This window comes from Cyclopterus lumpus, chromosome 20 (genome assembly GCF_009769545.1).
Source record: "Cyclopterus lumpus isolate fCycLum1 chromosome 20, fCycLum1.pri, whole genome shotgun sequence".
Classification (NCBI taxonomy): Eukaryota; Metazoa; Chordata; class Actinopteri; order Perciformes; family Cyclopteridae; genus Cyclopterus; species Cyclopterus lumpus.
This window is the reverse complement of record NC_046985.1, coordinates 8,093,613-8,106,902: the sequence shown is the minus strand read 5'-3', so window position 1 is coordinate 8,106,902 and position 13,290 is coordinate 8,093,613. Positions and strand designations below refer to the sequence as shown.

General features: G+C 40.8%; 1 protein-coding gene across 1 annotated transcript; it reads left to right on the top strand.

The window, feature by feature from the left end:
* Positions 1-11,911: 11,911 nt before the first annotated feature.
* slc35g2b (solute carrier family 35 member G2b) lies at positions 11,912-13,162 on the top strand. The gene has a single exon (XM_034560484.1). The coding sequence runs from the start codon at positions 11,912-11,914 to the stop codon at positions 13,160-13,162; it is 1,251 nt and encodes a 416-aa protein (XP_034416375.1).
* The last annotated feature ends 128 nt before the right edge of the window (positions 13,163-13,290 follow it).

The following is a 13,290-nucleotide window of genomic DNA, read 5'->3' as shown; positions in this document are numbered from 1 at the left end:
GCGGCAATGTTGACAGCTGCCTGGTTGCTCAAATCGGATCCCCCGAGCCAGACCCTCAGAGGGGAAAACCAGTGAGAGAATAAAAGGCAGAGACACAGAATGCTAACAGTTGGCAGGGCGTAGATCTGTCTCCACAGCACGTGGTCAGGTCTATTCATGATACCAAGAAGAGCAGTGCCAGAAATGAGGGCAGGCAGTACTTCAAAAACCTCTTTAGTAACACTTCTTTGTGTTGTTAGTCCGTATGAGGAGGATTGTCTCTGGCATGGAAGAATCCTCTCTTAATGAGGCCATTTTGGGATGAAGTGAATCAACAAATCCTCCCCCAAATAGCCAACACTAGCCGGCTCAAACAATAACTTGGGTAATAGTGTCTCTTCTAGGATTTCACACTGTGACTGTGTTTTCAAATATTACAGTTTATATATATATGTATATATATATATATATATATATATATATATATATATATATATATATATATATATATATATATATGTATATATATATATATATATATATATATATATATATATATATATATATATATATGTATATATATATATATATATGTATATATATATATATATATATATATATATGTATGCATACTCCAGCTTTGTAAACTATTGGCTAGATGGTTTGTGTATAACGCACAGAGCTGATCGTAAACAGTAAAGTGGTTGTGTGTTGCAAAGTGCCGTTAAACAAATGCGCTCTATATGATGTCTAAAGAATGGTCCTAAAACCTGAATAATATTGGCATATTCCACATGTCTTCATCGGAAAATGCTCCGTTTGGAATAAGGCCTAATTCAGAATATCCAAACAGTATATGATCTTTACATGACACATAATCGGAACAATAGTGGTATACTAGTGTGCATGTAAACGTAGTCAAAAGACCTGGAAGTTCTTCTTTCAGTGCATCCATGCGCAATAAAACATAACTTTCCCAGCAATCAGGTGGATAATAATCCGGCCATGAGTCACTGCGAGAAGTGTTTGATATCTTGAGTGAGTGATCATTGGATAATGTAGATGGTAAGGTGATGTCAAATAGGCTGGACAGCATCCTCCCCACATTAATACATCGAAACGCGGTAAGCTTTGTCAATCATCTGGTGATGAGAGGCTTCTGTACCTACAATGTAGCACAAAACAGGGGTGCCCTTTCCCCAAATATTTTTGTGATCGCCCTTGAGCTTCCGGCTATTGCGATATGAAACAACTCTAATATTAATATTATATGTTAATGACTCAACAGGAGCATTAAACCGTTTGTCATTGTGCCTATCCGCACACGGTCAGAAAGCCTGCCTCTGTGACGTGTGCAACCTTCCTCCCTGGGATATCAGTCATCTCCTCGTGGTCCATCTGTTCTCACAAAGGAAGGTGTATGAGGTTGCTTTGTGTGCCGGAGCTGACCAGAGCCATCTGGTAACAAGGCAGTAAAGATAATGGCCACCGGGAGAGGTAGGCCGTCAATAAGGGCCATGGCGTGGGAGCAATAACAAGCACAGTGTGCTGGGGTGGCCCTTCAGGCTTGTAGTGCACTTAAGGGGGGAGAATGCATTGCTTGGAGGGCTCCAACGTCAATGTAGTCAGACTCTTAAGACAGTGTTTCCTTTGGCACCTTTATTTCAACATGCTGAAACTTTCTCGGCCAAATGACTTGCATGAAAACCCTGCTATTATCCAGGTCTACTCAGTGATTCATGTCCTTCTTTCTTCTCATGACATTATTGGCTAATTAAAATGCACCAGAGCACAGGGCAATTATTATCTGTTTCGGCTTGGAATAGTGATGACATTTCTGGCTGTATTTTATTAGTATAAAGTATGTTAAGCTATCAGCCACACTGACAAAACTGATGATCCATGCTCTCGCCACGCCTGATTGAAACACTGCCATTTACACACTGGCTCTGTTATCTCACATCCTTTTCCTTCCTATTCTCACTCTCTTGTCAACCTTTTCAGCACAAATGCAAAATTAGCTCTGCGGCGGGTTTTATGTCATGGCAACTGTGTTTGCGGAGATAAATGTAATGGGTTGACCTGACTGCTTCAATCAATATTCTGTTGTATCTGGCAACAAGGAGTGTTCGAAGAAAATGTTCCCTTCCACTAAAATCAAAACAAAGTGCTCATGGTTTAATACGCTGAGAGTACACATGTTGATGGGTTTTTCAAGGGGCAACTCCAAGGGCGTAACGGAAAATTCTTGCTAAATTTAGAAGCTGAATCAAAAATACATGCAGTCAGGTTTAATGAAGAAATGCATAAAGCCCCTTCTAATTAATTTAATTGTTTTATTGTCAGCCAATCCAAAAGCAAGAAGTAATTTGTTTCTCTGTACTTTCTCACTTCCCTGTCTGTGGCACTCGGCCCAGAACCCATTCATTCTTACTAAATCTTTCAGAATATGTCACAAATGTATAACTATTCTCTTGAAAAAGCAGTTTCATTTTCTAAAACGGTTGAGTATTATAAGTCTTTTGTGAAAATTACTCACGTAGAGGTAAATAGTGCTTTTATTCTGAATTTTGTCCACTAATCGTTAACTGGACCATGTATGAACTGCAGTGCCTATGTTGGTGGTAATGAAGGAGAATGTCTGCAGCTGTGTGGCTCAGTGTTGTATACGTAGCCGTGCTAAAGGCATGGCTCTAGGGATAGCAATGGCAGCGCGTCCTATGAGCTCTGTGATTAGTGCTAATTGTCAAATGTTAGCATGCTAACATGCTAAGATGGTACGTTAGCATTGTGAACATGCTGAGGTTAGCATGTAGCCCAAAGCTGTACTGTCAATCTCACAGAGCTAAAAGCATTGTTGCAGCATTTTAGTCTTGTTAATACCTTATAAATAACAATGGGAGGTATATGAGCCCAGTGGGTTTTATTCCTTATCCCACATTGCATATTAGTAGTTATCTCTGTTATGTTTGTGTATTTATACAAATAAACCTACACTTAAAAAACTATTTTACAGAGAGTAATGAGCTACGTCAGGAAGAGCTTATACATAGAATCAATCCACTGTTGGTTTTAGTCTTTTGTTGAGAATGTTGACAATGAGAAACATGTAGAATAGCACAAGACAATAATTCAAGATAATGTACTAACAAATAGCTTCATTGGCAATCCCATAAAACAGCTTGTCTGTTTTTTTAAATTCTCATTTTATGGAGCGGTAATTTCAGTGACAGCACACCTGATGTTGAATAGGGGGATTTTGATTTAGGTCTCTGTTTCACACAGGGCTCCAGTGAATCCATAATACCACCAATAAATCAGCGTGGTCTCTGACCTTTCCCACTCCCAGTACTCCATCGTAAAAACACCACTGTTATGATGCAGATGATGATGAATTCTCGGTAAAATAATCGGGCCCCACATTTTGCTGTCATTGCTGGTGTGTGTCACAGTGATGGCCCTGTGTGGGAAAGAAGTCATCACATGTCACAACATCCTGCATTTGTTTCCCTTCTCCCTCTGATGTCCAATTAGAAACCCCCTCAGGGCTTGAATATGATAAATGCATGATACTGGACAGCTTGGTTTGTAGCTGACTAGTGGCTCCACAAAGGCGGTAAAGGACACATTTATTCTCAGTCAATCTGATTCCCATTTGCTGTTGTCTTGAGATTGATTTTTTTTCAGGCCCTCACTGGTGGTGGTGTAAGCCTCAGTAGACTTACCGTAAGACAACTAAGGTGTAAGAATATACATTGATCCATTTCCCTTTTCCACTTCTTATTTCTGACTCAATACAGCTCAGGAGTATCTGCGCTGATCTAAGTTTACCCTGAACTGAAGGCAGAGCACAAACCAAAAAGGCAGCATGAGTACATGCAAAGTCAGTGGTACGTGGCAGACTTTATCCGTGAAAGCACAAATTGAGTTATAAAATGGGTCACTTTTGCAATGAAGAATTCACCTCTTCACCAAAAACATTGAAACATAATAAGCATCCAGTGTAACGTTGTAGCCGGAATTAAAATCCCTCAGGTGTCTGCGACCTTTGTAACTATAACAGCATCTTCCAGTGATATACTAAATGTCAGGCCTGATCAAGAAATTGAAAAGATATTTTCTGAAAGCATCAGCGTCATCTAATCATTGCTCACCTTTAGAGAGAGCATTCAGACAGATCTGCTGCAGTTAAAACCACTTATCATAATATCTGTGACTGACGAACTGGCGGTTGACGAGTGTGTGAAATGTTCTCGTCAAATGCACTCGCATATCATTCACATCGATTTCACAGTGTTTTTTGTCAAGAAATCAAATGGATGTGAGACAGAACAACATGAGTAAAGGAAAAAAATTAACTGAGAGTTAATCACATTACAAAGATGTGATATGTTTTTGACTGTATTCAGGCTGCAATACATGATAATTTGCATTCTCGATTACTCTGACAGTGAATTTCTTGATAAATCAAATACATGCTTTGTGTACATAAAATACATAAAATGTCAGAATATAATAAAGAAATACCTCAGAGATCAGTTTGATGTCTTGTCGGTTTGTTTTTAGCTTTAGACAAACAAAGATTGATGTTGAATAATGGCTATTAATCTATTGTTAATTATTTCTTTTAAATTCTGTCAATCAACCAATTGATTACTTGACTCACTAGTGTGTAAAAAAGAGTAACAAGCCATTAAGTTTAATGTACAGCTACAGATAATTAAGCACCTAAACTTCCCGGGTGGGAATCAATAAAGGTTGTCACTTCAACATAAACAATGAAAGATGATCATGGCAGCTAACGTTTGGCATCATTTGCATGCAGAGAGGGAGCAAAAGATGGGAGACGAACATTCACCGATGAGGTCCCAGATATTTAAACATTTTAAGATTAGATCTCAAAAGTGTTTAAATTTAGATGTTGGTGTTTGATTGATATGTAAATCTCTTCTTCTAGGTTGAACTGCAGGTGTGAGTTGCTGACGCCTTCTCACTCCAGCCTTTTCAGCTAAAACAACACTTTGATCAGTGTTGTTATTGTTCTTTGTCTTTCCAGCAACTAAAGCCTGCAGCGCTCTCTCACACAGCGAGTGGGATTTTTGCAGGCACAGTTTTTGTTCATTTTGCACCTCATAATATGACTGACATCCTCTGTGCGCTCCATAACAGCATGATGGACGCATCCCGACTTTAATACATGCTTTTGCCGCTGCTGCTCCTGCTCCACCATAAACACAACACAGCTTCCTCTTAGGCGTCCAGTCTTCATCTCTCTCTCTAACGAGCTTTGAACTCTCCTAGGAAATAGTCAGGAATTTCAATAAAACAGCATCCGTGGCAGCCCGATGATCCATTAAGACGTGTTCACGATTCTAAATCTAATAAATTGCGCAGAGCATTTATTTGTGAATCAGATCAGAGGAGACGTAACGCTGTAATGGGCGGACAGAAAAAGGGGCATTCTCACGAGAGGAGGCATCTAGTCAGAAGCGTCGCATGCATTATACAACAGCCCGTGCACACAAAGGCTGCCGCCATCAGGCCTCGCAGGCTGCTCTGTGGCAGAAGTCTAAGAGGGGATGAGGCATCGGCTAATCAAAACCAGAAATGGCCCTGTCTAAGTCTGATGTGAGGTTGAAGCACCTGGGGCAAAACTGGATGTTTCTGTTCCAGATGGTCGTTGCGATGTCACTCTAAGATAAAGAAGAAGATGTTGTTTTTTCCAGCACAGTATATGTAAATCGTTTCATGCGGTAGCCTTTCTAGATGGACTCGGTCTAATTCTTTTACAGCCTAAATGAGAGTCTCCAATGCAAAACAAATTCACTCTGTTGAACAGCCACAGAGCACACATGGTTTATCAGGCATATGCTTGACTTATTGTCTATCCATAGTGCAAACTGAAGACGTCTTCTCCACGTGTATACTCTCATACGGAGCTGTAGAGTTGGGCAAACAACACCGTCAGTGATTCCCTTGCTCACCCCATAATGTCACTGAGTCTGAGACATTTCAGGATTTCAAATTTGAATGTCAGACACCGCAAAAAGGTGTTGAAGGCCGTGTGACGCACCTGCGCATCACCTGCGCAGCACCTGCGCATCACATGCGCATACAACGTGTCACCTGTCTGATTCCTTCCCTCATATAGTAGTGATGGAAAAGTTATACATTTGACTTTTGTTCACAAGTATGTCGTCTGCTCCCTTGGGTGACATGTCCAGCCTGCTTATCAGTGGGTCTAACTGTTTAACTGCATCTTTTGGATCCTTAAGCGCCATTTCTTACTTTTTAACAGCTGAGATATATAATAATTTACTACCCATGCAAAGTAATTATCCCATACTATAATTTAGTATGATTTCAAACATACAATGCAAACAAATGAGACGCATTTTCCATCATGCTCATCAAAGTCTCAAGGAACAAGCTCACTGTAAGACATCTCAAAGCAATGGCAGTTATAAAGAGCTCTTACAGGCACAGCAAAAATAAGGAAAATGAAAATTAACGGCTGCCGGAGCTTCAGGATCCAATTGTGCTCCACATCGGCTGCTCTGAGAAGCTGATAATATCACAGTAAATAAAAAAAGAAATGTGTTCAAGCTCATCATCTGCTATAATGGGAACAAGTATGATCAGGGGTGTGAAAGGATGGGTTTTTTTACAGCTTTTTCTTTAATTATAAGCTTCCCACAGTCATATTTCTGGGTAAGTGTAGGATAAATAATTGCTCATATCTTTCTGAGTATGAGGAAGCTGATCTTTACTGTAATTTGCTACACTCAAGGCATCACACTATGCTGAAATATGTGTATTAAAGCATATAACATGCATTATAAGCCTAAGACCCCTGTACAGCACATATATGAGCTTTGTCTGTAATAAGTGCAATATAAATAAATACACTTTACTTACTTACATCGTATGATCTATGATTATACATGTTCATAATTAATGTGTGTGACCACATACTTCTTTACACCTTGTGAACATTGAAAGGGCAACAATTGGTATTTGGTTAGGGTGGAATAACATATATCAAACCCAGAAAAGAAGCTCCTCTTTACGAATGTAGGAATCTTCCTCATCTCATACATATTTAAAAAGGCTTGATTTAGAACAAACTGCTGAGTTGGCCCATTTATGATTTATTGAGGTATGAGGCGCTATTTGGTTTTGGGCTCTGCAAAAAGTAAACAAAGGTGCGGGTAGCTTGGATGTGCTATTCTCAGAGCAATTTCTGCAGGTAGCATCATGTTGGAAAAAGTTCGACGTGGTCCTTGACTGCTGGGCAAACATCAACAGCGTGTTCTTGCAGACAGAGTGAACGTCTAACAGCCAGCTTACCTGCAGAATCTTTGATTCATTCACTGGCAATCCATAGGATTTGCATTTGATTGCAACATATGTTTGTAGATATTTAGCACTGGACCTGTCTGTTAATAAGGAAATAGCCAGGCATGCTTGAACTCATTCTCTCTGGTACTTGTCGTCCTCAGCCACAAAGTTGAACACAAAATGAACCATTTCTATTCTCCCACCACCCACACACAAATTGCCTATTTAAGCCACCATCTTCCATTTATCCGACCTTGTTTGTCAGTGACAGCCCTGCTCTCACCTTCCCCACTCTCCAAATCCTTACTTTCCGTATGAGCCTTGTCAGCCAGTGGACCAATAGAAGGGATGGTGGTTTGTCGTTTTTGCTGCTTTCCGGCTAATACAACTGAGATATAACTGCTTCATCAGTGTCCGATGGCCAAAGCCCCAGACGGAAGATAAATAAGCCACACGTTCATCGTGAAAGCCTTTTAGAGGACATGTTGGGAAAGCACAATAAAGGCGATCAATAGAAAACACACCAAGGCTCTTATATTTTGTCTAATATGCTCCTTAAAAAAGAGTGAGAGGGTAATATAATTCCCCTTTCAGTAGAAAGAACCCATAATAAGAAAATGAAGAAAAGAGTAAGACAAATATGAGCTGAGAGTTGCATAGATTGGTATGGAATTGTTGATCATTTGAGAAATGGAAATGCACAACATTTAAACCTTTCAAAAGTATACAGTAGAAGTTTTAAATTAGTACGTCTTGGTATTGCTTTTGACTCTGTGCACAACCTCCTTGCAGTATAGGAGAACAAGCTTTTGCGCATGAATTGAGATTGTTCCACTCATTAACCACATATAGTAAGTGGAGTCAATATCAGTTTTGTATGATGGCTTTTTACGCTATTGAAATGAGCTTTATTGTAAAGAAGTTGCACTAAAACTTGCTGCACTACATTCAGGGCATGATAACAAACACTATTGGCAGTTATTTGCCTTCATTATGTGCTCACATTTGTTTTCAATTGTCATTATCCACATAACCAGTTGATGACTTCAGCCAATACCTGTTTTACAAGCTATTTATATGATATACAATACAATACAATCAATACACTTATATTTTTAAGGAGAGCATGTGCCAGCGGAGTCTCTGCCAAAGCTGCCTGACATAGAATGAGTGGTCAGGATTAAAGAATCTTAAGGTGTTGCTATCTCTTAAGAGATATTTAATACAGCAGATTCATTCTCCTGTGAAGTATAGATAATAAAAAACTATCCAGCGTTTCACTTTATTGAACACTTCAACTGAATTTCTCTTAAGTTAATTAGTTAATTATAAGAACTATCCATTTATTGTTATGTTGTGATTACGCAACGTGATGGTCAAATGAAAGGACACATTACTGCTTCCCAGTTGTATTCATAGAGTTTATGGTGTTTCAATCGTCCCTCAACTCACTTCTGGGACACAGGCCCTGGACGCTTCAAACATTACAGTATCATAGTATTTTCATTTTGAATGAACATTATGTGTTGTGGAAAAACGGAGATGCTGTTAACTTATTTAAAACCAACAACATATTACAGAAAGGACTACAGAGGCTCACAACCAATAAATCAAATACAAATACATTTGAAGGAATTGTTTGACGTTTTGGGAAAAATGTGTTTTTCTTCCAAAAGTTAAATGTGAAAAGAATACAACTCTTAAAGGCATGCTTTTAATTATTCATTGGTGTTTTAATTATACAGACTGACACATAAATATTACACGGCCAGATAGTTATATGCCAATAATACATTTTTCAAATCCATCCTCCATAAGCCAAATGTAGGTCTACTTAAACATTCACTTTGACTCAAAAATGAATGCATTATTTTATTGATGCTAAAGCACCATTGACTTTCTATCTTCTGCAACGTTCATAAGATGATGAAACAGTCATGCCAATGTTTTTGCACTCAAAGTAGGTCAATTATGTTGCTTTAAGTTCCAGCCCCCTGCCATCTGATTGACTCGCTGTAAATAGCGCAATGTAAATGTTGACACTGAGTTAATTGCCACAACGACACAAATCACCTTCCTCGGTGCTCTGTGCCAAATAAAGTCTGTAATTCTCCAGCTAGAGGCAGCATGGTCTGCATTACCGAGGATCCTGTTGCATTGCCTGGGGGGTAAACTCAACAATCTAATTTTAGTGCTTTCAACTTCCACCATCTTTAAGTGACTATATATGTTTGGCTGCCTTTCATCAACCCACAGTGTGCAACCCTCCCCTTTGCTTTGAGGTTGTTTGGGTCACTGTATTTAGAAAGTGGCGGTTAAAAGCAATGGTCCTTAAAACAGACGCATGTTCTCGGCTGTTTGGAATAAGTAGAGTAAAAGGCGCCGCACACAAGGGACAACCAGCAGTCTCATGAGACTCTTCAAGCAAATGAGAGGGTCCCAGAGAGGGTTATGGGAATGCACTTCAAGCTGCAAATAAAATAAATATTCAACGTCAACCGGTATCTTTTCTTCTTGCAAATGTGGGGCAAACAAAAATATTGCAAATAAGACTAGGCAATCCGCAATCTAGCATATAAACCATATAGTATAGGGACTTTACCCTTTAAACAGGAAACCTTTATACGTCATGTAGTGCAATTAAGCTGATTTGGGGGGAAGATGGGAGACATTTTATTTCATCACAGTATAATTTTTTTAAATTGATAAATCAAATCTTCCTCCTAAATTGGATAGGATTTAATCTTATGACCATGATGATGATGATGATGATGATGATGACTGGCCAACGCACATCCCTTTCCCTCCATGAGAGATGACGAATGAGCGCTAGGTGGAAAGCAGTCTTGGGGAGGAGGATGAGCAGGAGAACTGACAGCCTGTGACAGTGACAGTTGCTTTTGTCCCCGGCTTTCCAAGCCCGCTTCAGCTTCACCATCACCATCACCACCATCGTCATCATCATCATCATCATCGCACTCGGCAACAGCCGCTTCAGCAGCAGCAGCAGCAGCAGCAGAGAGGCGGCGTCCATCCGCAGCGCGGAGAGCAAATAAGCAGCACGCATCTTCAAGAGGCGCTCGACTGGAAGGGGAAGATGGGGAAATGGCAGTTGGCCAAATGTAAGGATCAAGAGATTAAACAAGGTCTTCATTTATGATACAACCCCGGGTTTATGCATCAATAGGAACTATTCGAACAACAAGAGGTAAGAGGATATTGTGTTTTTTTCTTTCTGCACACAGCCTATATGCAAAGGACCGTTCTTAAAAATGTCCATTGATAACGATTTGCCATGGGGTCGGAGGCTCTTTGCCAGTTGGACCCTGAATTAAATTACATGTTAATAATTAGCATGTTTTTCAAGATATTGCATTCATCAAATTCTGATCGAAGAAGAAATCATGATTTTCTTTCGTGATTTTCTGTCTCGAATTTCTGGGAAATAATATTTAATCAAGCCATCGTTCAATTGGCTATAAGTACAGCACTTGGAGTTTCTTTTCAGACTCACAAAGATGACAAGTTCATTTGTGTTATCATTATCCCTCGACCTGACATGATTACAATTACAATCGTTAATTATTCGATTAAGTTTTATTCATGTACGTTTCCAAAAGGAGGAGCAATCGCATTTCAGAGGAAAAGAAGACAAATACGAGTATCTATCTGCCCCCTTGTGGTTTTATTCATACTGTGTCTTCGGGGATTGACAAAATGAATGTAGTAGTTAGAATAATATTGAAAATATTTTTAAATTGTATTTGTTCCTGATACCTACAGGATTTATATTTTTAATATTCTCTCTCTCTCTCTCTCTCTCTCTCTCTCTCTCTCTCTATATATATATATATATATATATATATATATATATATGTGTGTGTGTGTGTGTGTGTGTGTGTGTGTGTGTGTGTGTGTGCGTGTGTGTGTGTCTGTTACAACATTTGTTCATCTCACCCTTAAACCGAATCCCATTGCTGTTTTAAGGAAACATGACTGAAACTGAAACGGAAACGATACAGCACCATTTAACCCTTTCACAGTCCTTGTTCCAGCGTTTGATAATTTATGGTGTGCAACTCCATTCAACTCATAAGTGTCCCACATTCATGGATCGTCCCCTCGGTGCTTTCCTGTTATGTAATTTCATCCCCATCAGACTGCATCAGCCTCAGAGTGTTTGCTGCTTGGCTTATTTGAGCTCACATGGGATATTTATAGAAGTACCACAACACAAGTGTAAGGCGGCAGAGTAAAAAGGTAAGTGAGATAGGGGTGATACAGTGAGTGCAAGCTTTATCTGTGTGCATGCATGCATGTGTGTGTGTGTGTGTGTGTGTGTGTGAGTGTGAGTGTGTGTGTATTGTGTGTGGGTGTGAGGGGTGGATACTGAGAAAACATGTTGTGAATTACATTTCTCTCTTTTTCAGAAAAGCTGTTTTGACTGATTAGGGAGATTAAATCAAACTGAGGGCAAAATGTATTTTATTATTATTTTCAACACATTTTCCTCCCAACGAGCCACATGCTAACATTGCAATGATTTGTGTGTCATCTTTCAGATTATACCCCATCTGAAGCATAAGGAAACATGGATGTATCTTCATCCTCGTTGCAGTATGGATCAAAAAAGAGGGTAAAGATTCACCCGAACACAGTGACAGTGAAATATGCCACTCACTGCCCCCAGCCTGGCGATGAAGGATATGATGACGCACCCTCTTTTGAGGAGTTTGGCGCCTTCGCCGAGGCTAATGTGGGAAAGAGACTGGTGTCGGACAGCAAAGGTAGCAGGACTTTGTTTGGAACCTTGGAGACCCAGCCTAAGCAGCCGAGTGTGCAAAAAGACAAGGGGGTTGGGGGCCAGCTGGCCAGCTTCGGAGAGGCGAATGTGCTGGCCTCCAGGGTGACCTGGATGGCCTTGTTTGGGGCAGCAGTGGCTCATGGTTGTGTGGCACTCATTACTCGTTTAGCAGCTGACCGCTCTAAAGTGCCCTCCCTCGAGCTTCTCTTCATCCGCTCCGTCATCCAGGTGCTGTCTATCCTGGTGGTCTTCTACTACCACGAGGCCCCTTTTGGCCCTAAGGGCTACCGGCTGCGTCTCTTCCTCTACGGTGTGTGCAATGTGATCTCTATCACCTGCGCTTACACCTCTTTTGCTATCGTACCACCCAGTAATGGCACCCTCATGTGGCGTGCCTCTACCACAGTCTTCAGTGCAATACTGGCCTTCCTGTTGCTGGATGAGAGGCTGGGCTACACAGATGTGGTCACAGTGGTGGGAAGCGTGTTCGGTCTATGCCTGGTCATGGTGCCCAATGTGGCAGACGAGGAGAAGTCCAGGCTGGGGTTTTGGAAGGAGGCCTTTGGCTACACAATGACAGTGATGGCTGGATTGACCGCCGCCCTCTCCATGATCGTCTATCGAGCCATTAAGGAGCGGGTCAGCATGTGGACGGCACTCTTTACCTTCGGCTGGACGGGCACGGTGTGGGGTGCCTCCACCATGTTTGTCATGCAGCAGCCCATCATTCCTCTGGATGGAGAGACCTGGGGCTATTTAATTGGGATCTGCATCTGCTCCACCGTGGCGTTCCTCGGAGTCTACTACGCTCTAAACAAGTTTCATCCAGCCTTAGTTAGTACAGTGCAGCACCTAGAGATCGTGGTGGCCATGTTCCTCCAGCTCATTGTTCTGAGGATGATCCCGTCTGTCTACGACATCATCGGAGGCCTGGTCATCATGGTCAGCGTGTTCACCCTGACGGGAGTGAAGCTGTACAGGGTGAGCAGGGCCATTCGGCAGGATTATCAAGAGATCCTAGACTCACCCATCAAATGAGTTTTGATATGTCAGTCTATTTGTTTACAATGTTGCTTGGTTGTGCAATTTAAAGAATGTCTGGATCTTCATCTAATGATTTTGTATTGCTGTGTTGTTGGAAGGGTGCCAGTTGTGTAACTAATGTC